The sequence below is a fragment of the Budorcas taxicolor genome, chromosome 19, assembly GCF_023091745.1.
Source record: "Budorcas taxicolor isolate Tak-1 chromosome 19, Takin1.1, whole genome shotgun sequence".
Classification (NCBI taxonomy): Eukaryota; Metazoa; Chordata; class Mammalia; order Artiodactyla; family Bovidae; genus Budorcas; species Budorcas taxicolor.
The window spans coordinates 27854383-27878272 of NC_068928.1; the positions used below are offsets into that span (position 1 = coordinate 27854383).

General features: G+C 42.2%; 1 protein-coding gene across 4 annotated transcripts in view; it reads left to right on the top strand.

Annotated features, from left to right (window-relative positions):
• The window catches only part of NDEL1 (nudE neurodevelopment protein 1 like 1), a 31662-nt gene extending 11317 nt beyond the window's left edge, over positions 1 to 20345 (top strand). Inside the window, exons 5-11 of one of the 4 annotated variants that reach the window (XM_052657599.1) lie at positions 424 to 560; positions 3899 to 4072; positions 6597 to 6688; positions 12538 to 12689; positions 13291 to 13313; positions 15796 to 15830; positions 19164 to 20345. In XM_052657599.1, coding sequence (XP_052513559.1) covers positions 424 to 560; positions 3899 to 4072; positions 6597 to 6688; positions 12538 to 12689; positions 13291 to 13313; positions 15796 to 15830; positions 19164 to 19181 — 631 coding nt within the window. In that variant the 3' untranslated portion in view covers positions 19182 to 20345. Of the gene's footprint in view, positions 1 to 423; positions 561 to 3898; positions 4073 to 6596; positions 6689 to 12537; positions 12690 to 13290; positions 13314 to 15348; positions 15736 to 15795; positions 15831 to 19163 lie in introns of those variants that run through there. The other 3 variants (XM_052657602.1, XM_052657600.1, XM_052657603.1) reach the window with 3 other exon arrangements.
• Positions 20346 to 23890: the final 3545 nt, after the last annotated feature.

Below are 23890 nucleotides of genomic sequence, written 5' to 3' on the forward strand. Positions count from 1 at the left end.
GATAGGAAGAAAGTATGTGGATGGGGACCTGGGACTGTGTTTTAAACAAATTCTTAGTACATTTTTACATATTCTTACATACTCTGAAATCGCTGAACAGTTTTCTTCCTGAAAATGTGTAAACTTCATTGAAACATGTTTAAAATCCAGTGGGGAGATAGAACTTGTATAATAAGTAGCCTGTCTTTAAGAAACTTGAAGGACTTTAGATAGGAATATAAAAGAAAAGAATATATTGAATGGCCAAATGATAATAGAGACAGTAAATGCACCAGAGGTCAGAAGGGGTGAGATCATTTTCTTTCAGCTGGGCCAGGCTTTCTAGGTCAGGAAATAGCACGAGATAAACTGACTGTTTCCTTTTGTAGTAGCTAGTTGCACATTATTTGTTTACTTCTTGGACTCTAATTTTTTTTTTTTTAGGGCAACAATAGTTTCACTGGAAGACTTTGAACAAAGGCTAAATCAAGCCATTGAACGAAATGCATTTTTAGAAAGTGAACTTGATGAAAAGGAATCTTTGTTGGTCTCTGTGCAGAGGTTAAAGGATGAAGCAAGAGGTAAAATTTATAACTTAAAAAATATTTATCACTTACTGTCGCTAAGCCAGAGTGCTAAGCTTGCTTCAGGATCAACTTTTTAAAGCTGTTCATTTGTATGCTTTGGTCAGACACTATGCCATGTACTTTTAGTCTGTTGACTTAATAGCTATATCATCAACTCTAGGAGGTAGGTATTATTATACCCATTTTATAGGTTAGAAAACCGAGGCACAGTAAGTTTGGGTTTTGTCCAAGGTCTTCTAGCTTGTCAGTTGGGATTCAGACCTGGTCTGTTTCCCAAAGTCTTAGTCATCACCACTGTGCAGATACTGCTTGCTTTATTTGGATTTTTTCCTTTTCCTTGTACCTAAATAATTTTGTGTTAGGCACATAATAGCATTATATATCGGAGAAGGCAATGGCACCCCACTCCAGTACTCTTGCCTGGAAAATCCCATGGATGGAGGAGCCTGGTAGGCTGCAGTCCATGGGGTCTCTAAGAGTCGGACACGACTGAGCGACTTCACTTTCACGCATTGGAGAAGGAAGTGGCAACCCACTCCAGCATTCTTGCTTGGAGAATCCCAGGGACGGGGGAGCCTAGTGGGCTGCCGTCTGTGGGGTCACAGAGTCGGACACGACTGAAGCGACTTAGCAGCAGCAGCATTATATATGTGTGCATATTGCAGTATCAGTTCAGTTCAGCTCAGTTGTGTCCACCTCCTCGCAACACCATGGATTGCAGCACTCCGGGCTTCCCTGTCCATCACCAGCTCCTGTAGCTTACTCAGACTCATGTCCACTGAGTCGGTGATGCCATCCAACCATCTCATCCTCTGTCATCCCGTTCTCCCGCCTTCAATCTTTCCCAGCATTAGGGTCTTTTCCAGTGAGTCAGTTCTTTGCATCAGGTGGCCAAAATATTGGAGCTAACCTTCCAACGAATATTCAGGACTGATTTCCTGTAGGATGGACTGGTTGGATCTCCTTGCTGTCCAAAGGACTCTCAAGAGTCTTCTCTAACACCACAGTTCAGAAGCATCAATTCTTCGGTGTATATTGCAGTAAATGTGTGTATAATACATATAGTGAATATATACTTTCTTTTAAAATTTTCCTCCCCTCCCTCTTTTATTCTTTTATGCATGTTAGAATACAGAGCATTGTAAAGAAGAAACTAAAAGTCACTGTTAATCTCTTTACCTTGAGAGAATTCACCAAAGTTTGGTGTCTTTCCAGTCTTCTTATAACTATACATAAGCATACCTGTTTTGTTTTCTTCCTTTATATAATTGAACCATGTTTTTTTTTTTTCACTCGTTAATAGGTCCTTTGTTATTGGAAGTTACATTTTTGCTATACATAGTGCTGTAAATAGAGTCCTTGTACATACTATTTGGGGGTATCTTTGATTTTCTTAGACGAGATTCTTAGAAATAGCAAAGAATATAAGTGTCTTTAATGGTTGTAACAGATGCTCCTAAATTACTTTTTAGGTACCTTTACTTTGGTAGTGATTGAGAGGCCTCTCAGTCGTCCTCACACTGTTCACTAGTATTGTGAATACTGTTTTCTAGTATTGTAAATTTAAAAATTGTTTGAAAATTGATATTATATTGTTTTTATTTATTTTTAAATTAAAAAAAATTTTTGGTTGTGCTGTCTTAGTTCCCCAACCGGGGATTGAACCCGAGCCCTTGATGGTGAAAGTGAGGAGTCCTAACAACTGGACTACCAGGGAATTCCCAATATCACATTGTTTGGTTTGTTTTTTTTAAGTTTTTAAAATTTTATTGTTTTAAACTTTTTATTTTGTAGTGAGGTTTAGCTAAATAACAATGTGACAGTTTCAGATGAACAGCAAAGGGACAGCCATATAATACATATATCCATTCTCCCCCAAACCCACCTCCCATCCAGGCTGCCACATAACACTGAGCAAAGTTCCATGTACTCTACAGTAGGTTATTGTTGATTATCCTTTTAAAATATAGCAGTGTGTACATGTCCATCTCAAACTTCTTGTCTAATATCATCTTGCTTTTAATTTGTAGTTTTTTGGTTGGTACTTGTGAAAACTTTTCGTCTGTTTATTGGGTCTTTTAAAAATTGTTTTTTCAGGAATTCTCTTGCAGTCCAGTGGTTAGGACTCAAGTCTCACTGCTAGGGGGCTAGGTTTGATCCCAGGTCAGGGAACTAAGATCCCACAAACTGTGCAGCCAATAAAAATTTTTTTAATGACTTCCTTTTTTGGGGGGCTTTATTCATTTGAAGAACTTCTCATAATTTATATAATGTATAAAATATTAACTTTATCCTATTCTAAAATTTACAATTGTGGTTAAAAGTAACATAAAATTTATCATCTTAATGATTTTTAAGGGTACAAGTCAGTAATGTTAACTATATTCACATTGTTTTGTAGACCTCTAGAATTTTTTCATCTTGTAGTATTGAAACTCTTTGCCTATTGGACAACAAATCCCCATTTCTCCCTTCCTGAGCCCTGACAACTGCAGTTCTACTTTCTGTTGTTATGTGCGACTACAGTAGTCCCCCCTTATCCATGGTTTTGCTTTCCACGGTTTCAATAACCCATGGTCAGCTGCAGTCTGCAAATATTAAGTGGAAAATTCCAGAAATAAGCGATTCATTAACTTTTAAATTGTGCACCATTCTGAGTAACAGGGTGACATTTTTTGCTGTCTCGTTCAGTGAATCATCTGCTGGGGGTCTTGGAACATACTCTCCTCAGATAAGGGAGAACTGCTACATTTTACATGCCTAATATATGTGGAATCATACAGTTAGCAAGTATTCTTGCTATTGATCTGTTGCATTACAGGAAAAGAGAACATTAATTTTGGGTTAAAAATTAAATATTTGAAAACCAGAAAGTAGTTTGCAACTATTTTGACTACTTCCTTTCTAAAACAAAATATTTCATAGGAAAATGGGTAAAAGAATGTTAACCCATTAAAACTGACAAAATTGCTCTTCATGGATCTTGTAATAATCCCCAAACTACATCATCATTTCAAAATAAAAGCAAATAAGTTGGTAAAGAATATTTATATTTGTGTCGTATCTGTTGACTGTGCGTTCTGCTTCAGACTCTGCCTTATTTTTGCATAAAGGCAGAATAATTGTTACATTTATAGCATTTTAAAATTCTAAATGACCATTTAGACAGTAGGGTTGTCGTTTTTATTCCCTTGGAAGTAAAAACTATTAAATATGAAAATCATTTTTGAAAAGTAATTTAGGAAGAATGTCTTTATGGCATCTCAGATGTAACTTTCCTTGATGTATTTGCTCCCTCTAGTGAATATTGCTACCTTTGCAACATTTTACAGATTTAAGGCAAGAACTAGCTGTTCGGGAAAGACAACAGGAAGTAACTAGAAAATCAGCTCCCAGTTCTCCAACGCTGGACTGCGAAAAGATGGATTCTGCTGTCCAAGCATCACTTTCTTTGCCAGCTACCCCTGTTGGCAAAGGAACAGAGAACAGTTTTCCTTCACCGAAAGGTTTGTAATGTCTTTTCTTTCTGAACCTATGGCTGATTATCAACTAAGAGGCTTTGCTGATGAAGCAGGGGTTTCTAAGGTTTAAGCAGTCTTTTTAGTTTAAAGGTTGGTTTAGTCTAGCTGTACATGAAACAGAAGCAATTGTTCTCCTACACCACTCACTCATATATAGGAAACAGTGAAGTGAGAGCTACATTTGAGGTAAGAACAGCTTAATAAATTGAAATTTAAAAAAGTTGAAGATCTTAAGGAAATTTGATTTGATTATAGCAGTAACACATGTTCATGTAGAAAAATATAAAAATATAAACAAGAGAAAAAATAAAATTCATCTGCAGTCTTAGTGCTTAAAGTCAACTATTATTAACACTGAATTTTTTTCTGTTGTGTGTCCTTTTTTGTGTTTATGCCACTTTGTTACAAGTTTTGGGATCATATTTAAATGCAGTTTTATTTCTGGGCCCTGCCACTGAACATATCATGGGAGACTAGAAGCCAAAAGTACAGGGACTCATTGAGTTACCATTCAGGCTCATCTAAGTTGGCTTGGATGGGCATGTCCATTCTATGACATACCTCAGTAGCTGCCATATTCATAGGTGACATACTATTGATAGCTGAATAGTGCATAAAAAATATTCCTTTTGCCATCAGTCAAGGTGTTTTTTAAAATCCAGATAAGCAAAAAAAAGATTAGCCACTAGATAGAACGTAAATATTGGAACCCTGAAACTCTTAATTGAGATTTATTTAGTTGTTGCAGCTTGCAGATCATATTTCAGCTGCTTCACTCTCTTGTACTTTCTTCTTACCCTTTTTTAAAATACAGGATTTTATCTTTCAGAATGCTATGAAGTAATTTCAGTTAGTACAGTTAGCCCTCCGTTTATCTCCATATTTGTGCTACCCAGTACAGTAGCCACTCAAATGTGACTATTTAAATTTTTATTAATTAAAATGAATTAAAAGTTTAAACAGTTTATAATTGTGTTGGCCATACTTAAGTGCTCAGAAGCCCTTGAATAGATAATTCACCCTTTTTGTGGTCTTTTTATGAGGGTGAGGTGAGGTAAGGTATGTAAAAGTTCTGTGTAATTTTGTTGCTGATTGCAGCAGTATGTGCTGAGTTTGCTGCTGAGAATACAGAGTAAGCAGTATATAGATTACAGCAGGCATCCAAAGCTGTCATTTTTCAGAATGGCTGCTTGTATTTTTGAGGACCTTAGAATTAGTGGCATATGAGAATTAACATTTAAGATCTGTTTTTTTTTTTAAATGTTACTAATTAGAATTATGCAGGTAAGTTCTGAAAATTCTTCAGCTAAGCACTAATTGGAATTATCTGGAGCCTCATGGGGGTGTCAATAGGACACAGAGCTTGCTCTGGCACAGAAGGAAGATATGTCAAGCCTAAGGCAAGAATATTTGTCCAGAGAGACACATTTTTAGATTGGAACTGATGGCATGAACTTTCGCTGGCCTAAAAGCTGCTGTTTCATTGCAAGGAAGTTGGCACACAGACAGTGAGAAGCCGACGGTTAGAGAAATCAGTGGCAGGATTGAAGAGCTGATCTCTATGAAGTGGTCTGTCTGTAATTGCATTTTATTGTTAAGATGCCTGTTTCCGAAAACCATTTAAAACAACTTTCCATAAAAGTACAGATTTAATAATACTGAAAATATAAAATTCGAGTAGAATAGGAAGAACAAGATCCAGAAATCCCTGCCAAGGAAAGTATAGCACTTTGTATCACATTGGACATGTGTTAGGTGCCATGTATTACTCAGGATGCAGGGAGGAGGGTGGTTAGACAAAGTTGTGACCTTTGAGACTTCGTGGCGGTCCAGTGACTGAGACTCTGTGCTTCCACTGCAGAAGTACAGGTTTAATCTCTGGTTGGGGAAGTTTCATGTACTGCATAGTGTGGCCAAAAATAAATAAATGTCACATGGGGAAGTATATATAAGAGAAAGGATGATTCTCTGTATATCTATACCCAGCAAGGTTACAAGTGCTCTTGAAGGCTGATTAAAGAAAAGACAACCCAGCAGGAAAAAGTGCAGAAGATAAAACAGATGACTTCCAAAAAAAGAGACTTAAATGACTCTTGGTTTAAGGAGACAAAAGTTAAAGTGACTATCAAGTTGGGCACACACAAAAAAAGATGTCTGCTATTATTGAGAGCACTACCATACGGGCTGCTAATATTGACACAACCTAGGGAGCATTTTAGTAGACTATTAAGGTGAAAATTTGGGCATGTCCTCTGACTCAGCAGTTCTATTTTTAGGAAGCTTTTCTCTAGAAATACTTGTCTAGATATTTTAAGGTTATATGTCCATTTAGCATTGTTTATAATAATGAAAAATTGGATATAACCTAAATATCCTTTGGAAAATGGTTAAACGTATTTGTGGTATCTCCACTTTATACTATATCCACAGTTTAGAGTATTATATTGAAACAAAACCCAAATGTAAAGGGAGTTGCCAGAGTAATCACTCGCCTTTTACCTTTCTCTAGCTATACCAAACGGTTTTGGTACCAGTCCACTGACTCCTTCAGCTAGGATATCAGCACTGAACATCGTGGGGGATCTCTTACGGAAAGTAGGGGTAAGCATTTCATTATTCATCACTAGGTGTTTCAGCTGCCAAGGTACTGAATTGTTTCTTACCTTGAAGTGAGGGTGAGGTAAAGGCTATAATTAAGCTGAGAAGCAAGAGCATCCATTGACCACCTGAGACTGGTTCAGGTAACACCTCTGAGCTCAGCCTTTCCAGTGTCTCTGCAGAAGGTTGAGGTACAGAACTCCCAAGTCCCTGCTGGGCCTTTGTCATGCTCCCGCTGGCTGTCTCTGAAGCATTGACTCCTCCCATGCTCTCTGAAGCCCTGCTGCGTGTCTTATCCCTCCCTCATCCTGCTCTGTGCTTTGCCTGCTGTCCTCCTGGTCATCGCCTGGCTTTCTCTTCAGAGGACTCCGCATTGGCTCATGGCATGACTTTTCTGCTCTTGGTCACCACCTCACTGCTGCCTGGCCATCTCCACTTGAGTGCCATCTCCTTGGCTCTAATCTTGCATTCCAGAACATTTTGGCTTTTGGGATATTAAACTTGGTTTTCTACTTAGTTTTTTACATTGTATAATATCTACTCTTTGACCTCATTGAGAGTAGTTGCTGTGATTTTTTTTTTTCAGTCATCTCTTGCTTTCACTTGGTTCCTACTTATCTATGATCCATGGGTCACTTTCTCTGTCACTCTGGACTCCTGGTCTCTTTGGTCATAGGGGAGACCTGCAGGTTGGATTAGTCGAGCAACTGGACTTCTTTCTTGCATCAAGATCATTGGAAACATTTATGTAACCTGGTAGATTTTTAAGCCAGTATAAACTTAGAATTTCTAGCTTTAGTCAGTTTCCTGGTTCTCTCAGTGACTTATTTCTATGATCAATAATCTACCCCTGAAAGTTCCAATTCTCCACTGCCCTTTCACTTACGTGTGTGTGTGTGTGTGTGTGTGTGTGTGTGTGTGTGTGTGTGTGAGACTCCAAAGAAAGCAGAAATTATATACTACTTTATATAAAGAAGAAATGGGAGGCCAAGATATGAGATCCTATGTTTACCTTTTCTGGCTCATAAAATTATTTTCTGACCATCAATAACTTCGCATTTTAAAGTTGCTGTAACAAGTCATGTGCACACATCATTTATACAGCACATAGAGAATAGTCTTCCTTCACTCCTACCATAATCTTTTTTTTAAACCTATTTGTTGTAAAAATTGTTGTAATAGTTTAATCTATTTGTTACTATGATTTGAAATAATATTGCTTTTCAGTGTCTTATCAACTTTAAGAAAAAAAATAACTTTACTTCTCCTAATTTAAAAATTTTTCTTGGTTATTTTTGTAACTTATTTAAAGTCTGTCCCTTCTTGAACTCTCCATTAGTAGTGCTGAAAATTAGTCAATAGCACCTACAATATTATGCCCACCTGTGTGTTATTTCCTGCAGAATCATAGGGGAGGAGCTAGGCTCTAGGGCCATTTTACTTACAGTACTCAACAGATGTTTCAGGCATTTTGTTCTTTACCTGTTATTTTACTCAGAAGCATATTATTAATAGATTTTTTGTGTGTGTCTGTGTCATAGCTGACATGTATGCCTTTTTGACATTTTTAAAAACTGGCTATCTTATTATTTTCACTGCAAAACAATTTTTACCAAATCACAATAAAAAGAAAAAAGCTCTTGAAATCCTGTCATTTCAACAGATTAAGCCATTTTCATTTTTAAAAATTGCACTCAGCCTTTGTATGCATTTATAACTTGTGTATCAGTGGATATTTTTGTTCATGGTTCTTGGCATTTCTGATTATTATTATTATTTTTTCACTGTGGAGAGAAGAAACATACACTTTCTTTGCTGTATGTTGTATCTTCCGGCTTCTTACTCACACTGTTTGCCGAGTGCTCTGATGTGCTTCTAGGGTGGCAGCATGCTGTCATCCTCAAATTTCTCTTCATTATACTCGTAGGTTAGTTCTGCCTATTTATTCCTGGACCTCTGTTGTCATCTTTCTTTTGTTCCCTGTTTTGCTTTAGTACCTTAAGTAATTTATTCATAAATGGTGCATGAAAGTTGAACTCGGAGTCCTTGCATTGTTTACCCATTCAGCAGACGGTTTGTCTTTTAGGGTGTCGTTAGAATTTCTGCCATTCTCCACCAACCCCTGTGTACTTTTATGAATGTTTCATCCCCTACTTCTTTGCCCTGTTTTGCCACTGACTTCACCTGGGAGCCCCTTCCCCCTTTGACATCCTCTTCCACTGAGAAATCAAGGCTGTCTGTTTACGCTTTGTTTTCTTCACTTTCCTTCTTTTAGTACTCTCCTCACTACCTCTGTTCTTCCTTTGTGTCTCAGTGGTGAAAGTATCACATTCCTGCTCACGGCTAATTTTGTCCCTCTGTGCTTTGCATCTCATTGCCTTGTCATCTTTACATCTCCTGTATCTTCAGCCTTTTACCATATATTTTAATATTTATGTGCAATGTTTATGTATACCATATTATGTAATATAAATATATATTTCAGTTCAGTTGCTGAGTGGTGTCCGACTCTTTGCGAGCCCATGGACTGCAGCATGCCAGGCCTCCCTTTCCATCACCAACTCCCAAAGCTTGCTCAAACTCATGTCCATTGAGTCAGTGATGCCATCCAGCCAGCTCATCCTGTGTCATCCTCTTCTCATGCCCTCAGTCTTTCCCAGCATCAGGGTCTTTTCCAGTGAGTCAGTTCTTCACATCAGGTGACCGAAGTATTGGAGCTTCAGCTGTCATTGTTTCCACTGTTTTCCCATCTATTTGCCATGAAGTGATGGGCCCAGATGCCATGATCTTAGTTTTTTAAATGTTGAGTTTTAAGCCAGCTTTTTCACTCTCCTCTTTCACTTTCATCAAGAGGCTCTTTAGTTCCTCTTCGCTTTCTGCCATAAGGGTGTTGTCATCTGGGTATCTGAGGTTATTGATATCTCTCCCAGCAATGTTGATTCCAGCTTGTGCTTCATCCCGCCCGGCATTTCACATGATGGGCACTGCATATAAGTTAAGCAGGATGACAATGTACAGCCTTGACGTAGTTCTTTCCCAGTTTGGTCAGTCTGAGGTTCCATGTCTGGTTCTGTTAACTTCTTGACCTGCATGTAGATTTCTCAGGAGGTAAGTAAGGTGATCTGGTATTCCCATCTCTTTAAGAATTCTTCACAGGAGGCTTTGGTGTAGTCAATAAAGCAGAAGTAGATGTTTTTGTGGAACTCTCTTGCTTTTTCTGTGATCCAGTGGATGTTGGCAATTTGATCTCTGTTTCCTCTGTGTAATGTGTAATATGTGCTGGATGAAGCATAAGCTGGAATCAAAATTGCCGGGAGAAATATCGATAACCTCAGATACACAGAAAGTGAAGAACTAAAGAGCCTCTTGTTGAAAGTGAAAGAGGAGAGTGAAAAAGCTGGCTGGAAACAGTGGCTGACTTTATTTTTTTGGGCTCCAAAATCACTGCAGATGGTGACTGCAGCCATGAAATTAAAAGACTCTTACTCCCTGGAAGGAAAGTTACGACCAACCTAGACAGCATAGTGAAAAGCAGAGACATTACTTTGTCAGCAAAGGTCCGTCTAGTCAAGGCTATGGTTTTTCCAGTAGTCATGTATGGGTGTGAAAGTTGGACTATAAAGAAAGCTGAGCGCAGAAGAATTGATGCTTTTGAACTGTGGTGTTGGAGAAGACTCTGGAGAGTCCTTTGAACTGCAAGGAGATCCAACCAGTCCATCCTAAAGGAAATCAGTCCTGAATATTCATTGGAAGAACTAATGCTGAGTCTGAAGCTCCAATACTTTGGCCACCTGATGTGAAGAACTGACTCATTTGAAAAGACCCTGATGCTGGGAAAGATTGAAGGTGGGAGAAGGGGAAGACAGAGGATGAGATGGCTGGATGGCATCACTGATTCAATGGACATGAGTTTGAGTGAACTCCAGGAGTTGGTGATGGACAGGGAGGCCTGGTGTGCTGTGGTTCATGGGGTCGCAAAGAATTGGACACGACTGAGCGACAGAAGTGAACTGAATGTGTGATATATATAAACATTAGATATACATACTTTATATCTAACATTTATTTATTATACATTACACAATTTTTTAACCTTAAAAGCAAAAATAAAAGCCGTTATTCTTTCCTTCTACCCTTTGTCCCTCTTTAACTTTCAGTTTGTCTCTTTCCTTCCCAGCCAAGCTTCTGAGAGCTTGTCTCCATGTATTTATTGTTAATATTTGTGACGGCATGCTTGCTCCCCAGCTAGCCTTGTCTGGGTTCTTGTTTCCTGCTCACTCCACTCAAGTTGCTCATTGATGGTTTCAGTGCTGTCAAATCCAGTGGATGCTGCTCTATCCTCATTTTACTTGAACGTTCAATACTGACTTTTTTTTTTGAAATGCCTACTTTCCTCTGCTCTTCTGATGATGTGTCATGTCTGCCTCGCGTCTTCCTGCCCATTCCTCTTTGTCATCTTGTTGCCCTTTCATCTGCCTGCCCTTGCAGTATTGACTTTACTCAGAGTAGTTCTGACCTTAATTTTCTGATTATCTCCTTCACAGCCATGATTTAATCTCCTACTTGGTGTGGATATTGTCTTAAATCTGATTTTAGGCCATTGTTTTTGAGTGCCAGGCCCAGTACTTGTATTAGGTTGTCTCACTGTTGCCTCAGATACAACTTGTACCTATTATATGATAGATCCTCATCTAATATCTGAATGAATGTTTTGAATATAGGAAATTAATGGCTCTCAATTTTTACTGTGTATGTGTCTGTTTAATAAGATGCTGAAAAAATGCTTATTTAGAGCTTATCCAACCTCTTTTCCTTCTTTTGTTATTTTACTGAGTCATGGTGTTGTTTTAGGAAAGGAAAAGAGAAGGAAGTTTCAGTCTGTTTTTGTTGCTGTTTCTTAATAGCTTTTATTGAAATTATGGGAGGATGGTTCTCAGAGTGAAATATTTTAGCTGTGGATTTAATTTACCAGTGCATTCCAAATCCCTTAGTGTCAGGGATAATAGGATTGGAGTGTTCTTTGCCCTTTTTTTCCCTCATGGATTATAATCCCCTTCCTTCTCTCTCTCTCTTTTGCAAGGAGAGGGGTTTGATTTGGCAAAGTGTTTGTGGGAAGGGGGAGTTAGTGATACTTGTGTGTGATGGAAATTGATGGGAAACTTCTCTTTGTGTCATCTGTTGGTTTGTAGAGGCTGGCACTGGCCAGGTGTTGTGGTGACAGGTGCTAAGCAGGCACTCAATTTAGAGGTAAATGCTAAAGGGCTGGTGTCATTTTCAAATGAATTATTTAATTATAGGCAGAGGGTATAGACATTTTACAGTGTGCTCTCAGAAGCAGAATAGAATTTAACTTCACATGAGGCATTGTAAATGCACTTATCCATTCTGATACACTAGAAACTAACGTGAAGCCCTGAAGAAAGAATTGGCCACTTTAAAAAGTCCTCAATTGATGTTTTTGCGTTTTTTGTAATGTTTGCTTCCAAAACATATGCACACATCCAACCAGCCAACCAGCAGTCCAGAGGTCAGAGGGAAAACAGTGGATTAGGGCCAAGGGACCTGGGATCCATCTCTATCTACTGTGCCACGTTTCTCTTAGTTGTAAGATGAGGGTTATATCTGTATCCCTCAATAATACCGAGAGGGATAAATATTCTGAGTTCATTAGAAAGGGAGCCAGCGTGAATATCCCTTCTTCCTACTAGAAAGGTGATTGATAATGGCTTAAATAGCTACCATTACCAACTGAGAGAATAAAGTGTGAGTCTTGAAATAGAAATGGTTTGAAATGCAAATTTTTATGTGCAGCTACTATTTTGACAACCTAATCATTCCTTCTTCCTTTTTAGGCTTTAGAATCCAAATTAGCAGCTTGCAGGAATTTTGCAAAGGACCAAGCATCACGAAAATCCTATATTTCAGGGAATGTTAACTGTGGGGTGATGAATAGCAATGGCACGAAGTTCTCTCGATCAGGGCACACGTCTTTCTTCGACAAAGGGTAAGTTTTGGAAATTCTAAATGTTAATTTTTGGGTTAGTGAAGTTGCATATTATTGAGTTTATTGAACTTCGAAAAGATAAACTCAGTTCGATAACTCTACCTGAATGAAGTGTTATCATTCAGATCTTAGGGGATGTGAAGCCTGTTATTGTCTTCTAGTCCCCATGGAGTCTGTTGCCCTGGGAACCCTGACTCTGAAGCTTCTGTCCTGGGAAGCAGACTCTGAAAGGCAGCCAGGGATTAAAGATGAATGTGATATGGTCTTTGTGTTTTCTCAAGGTGCTTCCAGGATAGTAGACTATCTTGGCAAATATTTGCTAAGAGTAGAAGAGAACATGGTGATCACATTATATGTGAACTCTTCAACAAACCTTCTGTCTGAAGATTTTAGAAAAAATATAAGACCACTGGATCAAGTACAGTTTAGGACATAAAAAGTTTTGTAGGATGTAAAGATATTTTGGGGGGAATTGAGAATTAAAAAATTGTCATAAGATTAAAGCAGCAATACATTATTAATGCAAAAAAATTTTTGGTGCAGAATATATAAAGTAAAAATACATGTCATCTGTTTTCACACTATTTTTGCATCTTTACAGTTATTCATGTATTCATCTATACAGTTAAGCACGTAAAATCATCTTATGCATCTGCTCTGCTTTTAAAAACTTAAGAGATACCTTAAATACTGCTTGCAACATGCCTATGGTGACTGATACTGCCAGTAGCTTTCCGTGTCAGTACATATTGTTCTGCTTCAATTAAAGGAAAAAAACCACAAAACACTGCATGGTTATACTGTTGTATGGGTGTGCCTTGGTCTAGGTAACTGGTTAGAGCCTGTGGTCTGGAATGCTGACCTTGGGACTTAAGGTGGCTGGCAGTGGAGTTAGCTGAGGCACCAGTGGTCTGTGTCTCTGCTTTGAGTTAGAGGGGCCATAGGTCCTTGTTCTGTGAAAGCAATATAGAAATCTTCCTAGTTACCTAAAGGAACTTGTATTTTCTGCTTTCCTCAGTGACAGTGGTACATTTGTAGAGAACCTGGTTGTTTCAAATTTATTTTATACTGGACTGTAGCCGAGTAACAGTGTTGTGATAGTTTTAGGTGGACAGCAAAGGGACTGGACCATACATATACATACGCCCATTCTCCCCCAGTGGGGGACCTGATTTGATATGTAGTCCACTCTTTAAAGCTTTTTGTTGTTCGTCCTTGTGGAGTGGAGTATTCTGGTTTCTCTTTCTCCCTCAAGAATTCTACCTCAAAGTACGTGTAATTTCATTAGGGAGCATATTCTCAAATAATATATAAATCAGGGCTTTCTTTATACACATTACATTAAAAGCCCATTCTAAAATGTCAACATATAAATCAGAGTTTTATTCTAACCATTGGGGCTCTCCAGTGGTGGTAGGAATAAAATTAGTATTCCTTAGGTTTAGGAGTTTCAGGCAGCCTTGAGGAGTGCCATTTTTATACTATAATGGAAAGTGTGAAATAAAAAGGTAGATATATTTACATTAGAAGTGGCATTTTCCCAGAACAATACAGCGAAAGTTTAAGGAAGTCTTCCTGAGTGTTGGAAATAGTGCCTAATGATTTTTCCTGGAGCTTATAGCTACTTCTAAACAGTAGTTATTCGTCTGTCTGGAATATTTCTTATGGGCCATAGGCCCCTTGTGATGTAAGAAGAGGCAAAACTGTAAATAGATTGATCTGGCAGATGCCTTTGCGAAAAAATAGTCCTTAGAACAGTCATGACGAAGGAGGCATAATATCATCAGTTCAGGCTCACCATTCTGTCTTCTTACCAGGGCAGTGATTGCCCAGAGAGGAACCCAGTCTAGGCAGATGGCAGAGGATTCAGGGTCACCTGAAACCAGGAGGGGCCCTGGGCACTGTGACAGAGCCCCTGAAGATCCTAGGTGTAGGATAGGCTTTATGTCCTGAACTGAACCTGGAAATATGCTTCTTGATAGAAATAGATACAGATGGTGTTTAGGATTGTGGAGGACCTGATTAAATAGTACAGATTTTTAATTTTACTCTATTAACAATAAATATTTTTTGTGGACTGGCCTTTTCTTAAGTGTTGAGTTGGTATGGTAAACAAATGGTATATGCACACTCAAATATGAACCTATTATTGCTCGAGTTGTGTGTATCTAGTTGCCGTCTTCCTGAGGATAACTCTTATGTGGGTTTTGCAGTGTTCTTACTTCCTTGATCCTTTGCTTTGATTTTGGCTTCTTTCTGGCCTGCCTGGCTTTTTACCTCTGGCCTTCCTTCCTGCTGACCTAGCCACTAGATAAAAACCATGATGGCTTATACCTGCTGCAAAAGGAAGGGGTAAATATCCCCACTCCCAAAGCCATTATTGCATCTAACTGGTTGAAAGAAAAAGTGCCAGTTCTGGTAGAAGTGTAGCTTGCAGTTTCAGCATGAGAAGAAGCTTTTCACTGGAGAAAAAGCCTTTGGCTCCAGAAGTTGCCTGGCATGCCTCTCACTCCTAAGGAGTCTGTCTGTGGCACTGTTAACTGTAGTTTTCCTGACGCTCCTAGGAGCCCACAGAAACGTTGTTTGGGAGAGTTGGTTTGCATGCGTGTGCAAGTATGTGAGTGTACGTGTATGCACTGTGCCCTCTTGCCTCCCACAGAATCCTCAGATGGGGTGAGTCTTGACCACATAAACATAAAGCCTTCTTGTTATATATTGCTTTATGGGTTCTGAAACTACAGTGTAAGTTCTGGTTAGTGGAGGGCTTCTTGGAGTCAGGATTTTATCTAGTCTGTGTTGATGTCACCAGTTCCTAAAATGTGGGTCGCTGGGCCTGTTTCTCCATGTTGCTTTGCTTCCTCCAACCTGTACCAGCTGTTCACATCACTCATCCATAAAGACACTAGTTCACAGGTAGCACAGCTACTTGAGTTCCCCCAAAGATGTTCTTTTTCCTCCATAGCTTTTGTTTAGTTTCTTCTGCCCTAATTTTGTAAGCCAGCGTGATTTCTTTCAGGCTGTTTGTAGGTGAGCATAGACAAATTTTAGGGCATAGTGTGAAAATAGTATTTTATTACTGTTTAATGTTTTTTCCTTTTTTTATTAGGCAAGAAAAAGTCATATTTCCCACGTTGTTCATGGGTAACTGAATTTGTTTGCTGTGCTCTTTCATTCTTAATCATGGTGTGTGGTGGGAGACGCATTCACATTAACAAACGGGTTTACTAACTGCATGGGGCTGACTCTGCTTTAACCAGCTTCCAGCCCATGAGTGAACTTGCAAGTTCTTGTTTGGTTTGACTGTGTACATTATTTCTAGTTCAGCTGTGCAAACAAAAACAAGCAATTGGTAGTGGTCCCGGGGCGGTTGTGAATGGGCTGATGTACTCCTGTACAGGGTGCTGTAGAGAGGACACCAGCAGTCTGGGGTGGGGGTCAGGGTCACTGCCAGGCTCTGGGACCACATTTGACTGCCTCCATGGGCCTGGGGTGCTTCCTGTTACCCGTGTCTTCTGTTTTCTCAGCACTGGTGATAGTGGATTCTTGGTGTGTGGGGCCTCACCTCTGTGCTCATGCTTGTATTCCTCAGGAAAGTGGAGTGGTAGCTGGGGACATGTGTGTAAAATCTACCTTCCTTTTGAGAAACGTATGTTTCAGTTGCAGAGCCTGGGCTGAGGACTGGAGCTACGCTGGGCTTCCATTTCTCCTTCTAACTGGATGGACGGGTCTGTGGCCTGTGGCCTGTCTCCTCTCCTGAACTAGCTGTAGCGCCTCTGTTCCTTTTCTCTCCTGCCCTCTCAGGTGAACTGTTCTTGCTCTGGCAGATTTAGTCCCCAGGCTTTATCTATATTGTGTTAATTTTATTGTCCTCCCAACCAGCTTCTGAACCCTTCTTTTAGTTCTTCTGTTGGCCATTTACAACTGACCTTCATTCCTTGTCTTAGCTGGGTTTTCTATTTTTCAGACTCTTAAACTAGATTTTCATGGTAAGATCATGAAATTTCATAGCTTCTGGAACCCTTTTTACATAGATGATTCCCAGATCTGTATCTCCATCTTTGCCCATTCTTTCTCCGTTCGGTCCTGTGTTGTCCACTGGGACATTTCCCTTCGGTTTTTTGGCTGCTCCTTGAGACCAAATGTGTTGAGTATGGAGGTGTTTCTTCTCTGAGAAACCTTTCCTCATTGCACACTTTTCAGTTCCCTCAAGGGACTTCACCAGACTGAGAATTCTCCCTCTGGGTTCAGCTTCCTTCTGGTCTTTTACTTACTACTTCTTAACTCAGAGAAGTCCTAGTGAGAACCCTGCTGGATTGTTGTTCTCTCTTCCACCCAACTTTCAGAGTCAGAATTCCCATTTCCAGCCACACAGGGAAGCTACTTAGTTTCTTGGTTTCTTTTCATATTTTGGATTGCACTGTGTATTTTTCCTATTAGAGCTGACCTGCATTGGGAGCACCAAGTTGGTTGCTCATGGAGCTTCTCGGATGTCCTTGGGTGGGAGAAGGCTGGGAAAGGATGCTGGCCTGGGTATGCGGAGGCAGGTTGTGAGCCCAGGTCCCCAGTGACAGGCTCATGGGGTGAGCTTGGTGAACAGTGGACCTTCTGTTTTTATTTCCTTGGCAGTATAACAGTGGGGATGAACTTGACATTCTTTAAAGGTCCATTGTGCTTGAAAATGCAGAAAGCTCAGTTCTAAACCTACATGTGGGGCCATCCTCAAATTTGCTGCTTTTGCCCGCCCTGTGGAACAGGGGTTAGGTTCTTCTCGGTACCCAGCAGGGCTTCCTTCTGCCAAGTTTTGGGGGCTGTCTAGCCATGCCTGCTGCCATGCTCTGACAGGCTGGGAATCTGATGGTCAGTGTTCAGGGCTGAAGCTCTTTGTGAGGCTGCCTAGTTCTCCCTGAGGTTCTAGGAGAGGCAGGCATCGGGGCTCGGGGACCAAGCAAACAAATGACAGACAAATGGCTGCTTCTGCGAGCGCAACAATGGCATATAGAGTCTCTGTCCCCAGAAAAGAGGGACAGGCACTTAGTTTTGGCAGGATGGAGAGGGATGACTTCCAGTTTTCAAATGTGATGAAGCTCAAAGATCAGACCTCCCCAACCCAAAGAGAGAAGAGAAAATTCTGAGTGTGCATCACTGAGGTGGGGAGAGAGAACCCTTGTCAGAGCCCCTCCCATTGCTCTTGGCCTGTGTGGGAGGCTTGATTTCCAACTCAAAATCTACACTCAGGTTAGTTTCTTCAGATGTGCACTGTTTCTTCAGAGTAGTCAAGGGTCATTAGTCCAGTCTCTTTGCATGCCTGTTTCTCCATGAGATTACCCTCACCTCCGCAGTGTATGAAACCGTCATCTTGGTGGCGAATGTGTATCTGTGTTTTGTTTTGTTTCAGAGAATCTCTGTCCATGAGTTTATATATTCAACTCCCTGGGCCCCTCAGATGAGTAGACCAGTGCAGACAGTGGTGGGCATGTGTGGGGCAGTTCGGCCCCTTACAGTTGGCTGCATCTCCCAGGCTGTGAATGAGACCCATTTCCCTAGGAAGTTTTTCAGTACGGAAGGGCTGCAGTGGCTTCCTGAGAGGGGTTCCAGGCCTTGCACGCACTCCCTCACGCCTTCCTGCGGCTGCACTGCCCGGTGGCTGGGGCGGGGAAGGGTCCTGGCTGCGGGCACTTGTGTGGGCGGGGCTGGTGTCTCCTGAGCCTGCAGAGAAGCGTCCCCATCTGGCTTGCTTGCTGAACCATCTAAAAAAGTTATTTTTCTCCCCCTTATTTAGGATATTCATGTACATTGTAGGAGATTTGGGAAACAAAAAAAGTACAAAGTAGTAGATAAAATTTACCCACAACTCAGAGGGAAGAAAAGTAACTACTGTTAAATTTTGCTTTTATGATATATGTGAGTGTGTGTGTATGAGTGCCCGCAGAGTGTGTGTGTATGAGTGCCCGCATCCTCACACATTCTAGATTTAGCTCTGTGGATAGCAATGTCTAGCTATATAAGGGGTTGTAGCCCAGAACGTATGCTGTTAATTTTTTTCTTCATATTGTTGAGCATATCCAGTTTGGTAACCTGCTGCTTTTTCCACCTAGCATTAATTGCATTCAGAATATTTCCCATGCTGTTAAGAACTCTGAAATGTATTTTTAAAGGCCGTGTAATATTTCACGGGTTGTACACTTTTTAGCTGGTTCTCTGCTAGTAGACATTTAACCTGCTCTGTTGGGAAGTGAGTCAGGGCTGCAGCCACCATGGCCAGTGTGATGAGGTTGCCGAGAAGAGAGTCATCCCATTGCTGTGGGACTGCGGGGTGCTCGATGCCGTGCTCTCCTTTGGGCCATCAGGATTCTCCTTGGGGCCAGGAAAAGGAATACTTGTAGAGAGCAGATGAATTATGCTGTGTGTCGAGTGATTTTAAATGACAGTCTCTTTCTCTTCCCCTTCCCTTCTCCGCTCTGGTCACCCCCACAGGGCAGTAAACGGCTTTGACCCGGCTCCTCCTCCTCCTGGTCTGGGCTCCTCGCGCCCGTCGTCAGCACCGGGTATGCTGCCACTCAGTGTGTGAGTGCCCGGCCTCCAGATGGGGGCTCCTGCCCCCCTCCAAGCACCAGGACACCCACGCCTCACCCCTCGGTGCCTGGGCCCAGCTCGTGCCCCTCCGCCCGCCTCCCCACGGCTGGCAGAGGGCAGGCTGCATGCAGTGGCGGCTGCTGGGCCCAGTCCGGCCCCAGGACTCTGCGCGATATCAATACTGGCTATTTTCTCTTCTCGCCGTAGTGCCGTTGGTTTCACATGATTGCACTTTTGTGGGTCACAAGGTGATACATGCGTGTATTACTCGGTCACTGGATGCAGAAGTACCCATTCATCACAGCATCTCCTAGCCCCGCCCTGCTGTACCGATAGGATTTAGTTGTGTTTAGGACATTGCAGATCTTCTAGAAGTTCTTCCCCAAATCAGGTCAACTTGTGGTCTCCTCCTGAGCTCTCAGCCAAGCGTCTCCAGTGCTGATGATCATGTGTTCCCCCCACCCCCCAGGTTGGGCCTGTGGATGGTGAAGAGTCAGGAAGGCCACTGAACTAGGGAGCATTTTCTGCACCTTCTGATTTTACTTTCTCAGTTATCATTCCGTAGACTTGCCTCCCCGAGCAGCCACAAAGGCCCGTCTGAGATAGCAGGAGCTTTGGGGCCTGGGTGCTCTCAGGGCTGGGCCCTGCCGTCTCCTCCTCCACTGCCTCAGACTTGGGGGAGGGGGGGCGGCTGCCCTCTCGGCAGCTCTCTGGTCCTTCAGTGAAATGACATCTTCAGAGCGCTTTTGTTTTGTCTCCGGAGGGCCTGTCCCATTGTGTCAGGGTTGCGTGGCCTGATTCCAGGGGCTGGCTGGTGGCAGCTCCGGGGGGCAGACTGACCATAAGTGGTCCTCCCTGTGCATCCTTTGATTACTCTCATGCTGCATTTACTGTTTACATTTGTTTTATTGTACATAGGTTTGTAAACATTATTGCCTAAGATATTTGTATATAACTTGGGCTTTGTAGCTTTTATTTATTCGGAACTCATATGGCATGTTAAAGACTTATGATGGTGTCCTACTCCGGGCAGCTGTATAGGATCATCATGTGGTTAAAAAAAAATACTTCCCCTCGAAAAAATCTTTTAATGTGGAAACAATAAATTTCACAGAAAAAAAAAAAAAAAAGGATTGAGGTTGCTTTATTGGGTTTCTGCCATCCTGCGAGAGAAGAGCCAGAGTGGAAGCCAGGTTCCAAGTTCACTTCTGTTCTGACACTGGACACAAGATGGACAGCAGCCACAGAACCAGGCATAGAAAATTCTTGTGGCCTCGTGGTGTGTCTAATGTGCTGAGCGGATGTCTTCATGCTGATTTTTATCTTTTTTTTTTTAAATTGAAGTATGGTCCAATTTTACACAAATTACAGATAATACAGTATTGTGGTTCACAGTTTTTAAGTTATATTCCATTAATAGTTACTGTAGAATACAGGCTATATTCCCTGTGTTGTACAATACGTCCTTGTAGCTAATTTATTTCTCAGGATGACTCTGGGTTCTGGTTTCTGCTCTTAGCTGTGATTTCCAGGAGCAGCCTGAGAATGGCCCTGGCCCTGTGTGGACCTCTGGGAGGAAGGGCCTGGACTTTGAAGGAGACGACTTGCTAAGTCCTGGAGTAACTGCAGTGGGTCCAGGAGACTGGTCCTCTTGTTGGGCTGCTTTTTACAAAACGTGCTGGTATTCTGGGATCAGAGGTTACTTGGGTCTGGGCTTCTCTCCTCATCCCTTGATGGAACTTAGGAACAAGGAAACTCTGGGGGTCTGTACGACTGTGTCAGATTCTGAGCTTTGCTTACACAAAGAGCATAAACAGAATCGCTTTTGTCATTTTAAAACTATATGTAAATGAAAACTAAGTGATTCCAGTTTCTAAGTGAATAAACATGGAGGTGTAGGATACATTAAATTTTTTTTCTTCTGTCTGTCAGTTCGCCGGCAGGAATAGCTTCTCTGAGTTGTTCCTGGAGATTTTGTCATAAGCTGACCCACAAGAGATGCTCGCTCTTGTGTGTGTGTATGCTCTGCCCAGCCCTGCTGGCTGAGAGAGGAGAACTCCAAGCCTCTCACTGACAGGCAGTCTCCCAGCTTCTCTCCCGGCCATCATGGAAGGGGCTGGATGAGGTCAGAGGTGTCAGACCTCCATCTCTATGCAGGAGCCCCACATCTAAAGCACAACACACAGAGCTGCTCTAGTTAAAGCGAAGATGAGTTCTGGAGCTTGAATCCTTGTCCCTGGCTCCCCAGCGACATCTCAGTTCCTCCCCAGCTGTGGACCCCTGGGATCGTCTCACCAGACAGCTCTGTCAGTTGTTATTCAGGCAACGGCTGGGAGTGGTGCCTATGTGTTGTTCTTTGATGTCACCACTTTTGCTTTGGGTCCAGGAGAGCACAGGCCAGGTCCGTGAAAGCATGGTGGAGTAGGCTGCCTGCTCACTTTGTGGGGGTGGAGTGGGAACTCCCTTGAAGTTCTGGTTTTGTTACAACTGCAGCACCATTGGCATATGACCCCCTGAGGAAGCTGCTTGATTCCTTGGGCTTCTTTCAGCTTTCCAGGTCTTCCTCCACTTACAGTGGGACAGTGTTCTGATAAATCCATTCATTGTAAATTGAAAATGCATTTACTACATCTAACCCCCTGACCATCACAGCTTAGCCCTGTCTACCTTAAACATGCTCAGAACATTTGAATTAGCCTACAGTTGGGCAAAATCATCTTAATACAAAGCCTGATAACAAGTGTTGACTGTTGTATATAATTGATTGAATACTGTACTGAAAGTGAAAAATGGAATGGTCGTCTGGGTGCAGAATGGCTGTCGTCATGTCTATCATGTGGCTGACTGGGAAATGCCCTGCCGGTGTTGTGTGAGAGGATCGCACCGTGTATCGCTACCTGGGAGAAGATGAAAATCTAAAATTCAGTGTGGTTTCTATTGATTGTTTTGCTTTTACATCATGATAGAGTCAAAAAATCTTTAAGTCAGACCATTGTAAGTCAGTGACCGTTTGTATCTGGCTCACGATGCTGCTTTGTACACGTTCACATAGAGCCTTTGCTTCCCGGTCTGAAAGATCTGTGTATTGTTTGCCTATCTAATCTCCTCTGAGTGGGCCCTCCTCCTAGCGCTGCAGGATTGCCTGTGTGTGCAGCTCTCACTGAAACCTTTAGGAATGAGCCCTCCTCCGGGCTGGTTCCATGTGGTGGTCTCCCCTGCATGGGCGTGGAGGGGGTGAGCTTCCCGGTGGCCAAGGACAGCTTCTTGCTTCCAGGTATTTTCATCTCACTACTCATTCCCATCCCTTGCTCCTGAAATTTCGTCGTCCTGCTAGGTGCCAGAGCTGGGTTGTGGGGTCACCAGTGAGGCGAGGGAGAGCTGTATACTGTGACCCGGGAGCGGGATGAGCTGGTTTTTCCTCAGTTTACAGAAGGGAAAGCCAGCCCAGGGTTTAGGTGACTGGCCTGAGCTCACACAGCAGGTTCATGGGAAAGCCAGGTTTGGAAAGGGGCCCAGTGTCCTTTTCTGCTATGTTTACCACTTCATCAGACTGGAGGCTTCGCTGGTCTTGACTCTGAGTTGTGTCAGGAGGTGAGCTGATTCTGAATGCTTGGAAATGATGCTTGAGGGGGTGGCAGCAGGAGCACAGTGGCTCACGGCTCATCCACACACCTCCTCCCCGTGTCAGTTGGTGTTGGCTTTGTTTCTCTCAGGCTGCACTGGAGCTGCCATTAGCATCTTCTGAGAGCCACGGTGGAAGCTGGCACTTGTAGGGAAGGGGACGTGAGGACATGATCTTGGGTGGAGCAGTGGCTTCAGAGGCAGCCTGTTGCTGGGGAGTATCCAGCTTGGCCGCTGGTGGGAACAGGGCCCGAGGGAGATGGGCCCAGGCTGTAAGTTGTCTGCGTTGTTTGCGCAGAGGATGCTAAGATAAGTCTTTTCTGTGTTTTTTGACTTCATGGGTGGTTTTTCTCTCTAATCTGCCTCAAAATTTGAAGCAAATTGAGGGCACTAGCTTGGCCTTTAAAGTATAAATGTGTTACTTGATTTTTTTTTTAAGAAAAATGAGAGTGGAGGCAGGCGGCATCTTTGCAATCATGTTCCTGTGACTTGGAGCATCTTATCTGAAAACTGGTCCCATGGCTGTTAAAAATATGATACACGGGGATGTGTGTGTGTGTTAGTCGCCCAGTCGTGTCCTACTTTTTGAGACCCATGGACTACAGGCCCACCAGGCTCCTCTGTCCATGGAATTCTCTAGGCAAGAAATACAGTAGCCCTTAAAAATTTTTTTTATAATTTTATTTATTTTTGGCTTTGCTGGGTCTTTGTTGCTGCTCATGAACTTTTCTCTAGTTGGTGAGCAGGGCTGTTCTTTATTGCGATGCATGAGCTCTAAGGCGTGCAGGCTTCAGTAGTTGCAGCACGTGGCTCAGTAGTTGCAGCACGTGGCTCAGTAGTTGCAGCACGTGGCTCAGTAGTTGCAGCTCCCACACTCTAGAGCACAGGCTCAGTAGTTGTGGTACATGGGCTTAGTTGCTCTGCAGCATGTGGGATCCTCCCAGATCAGAGAATGAACTTGTGTCTCCTCCATTGGCGGGCAGAGTGTTTACCACCGAGCTACCAGG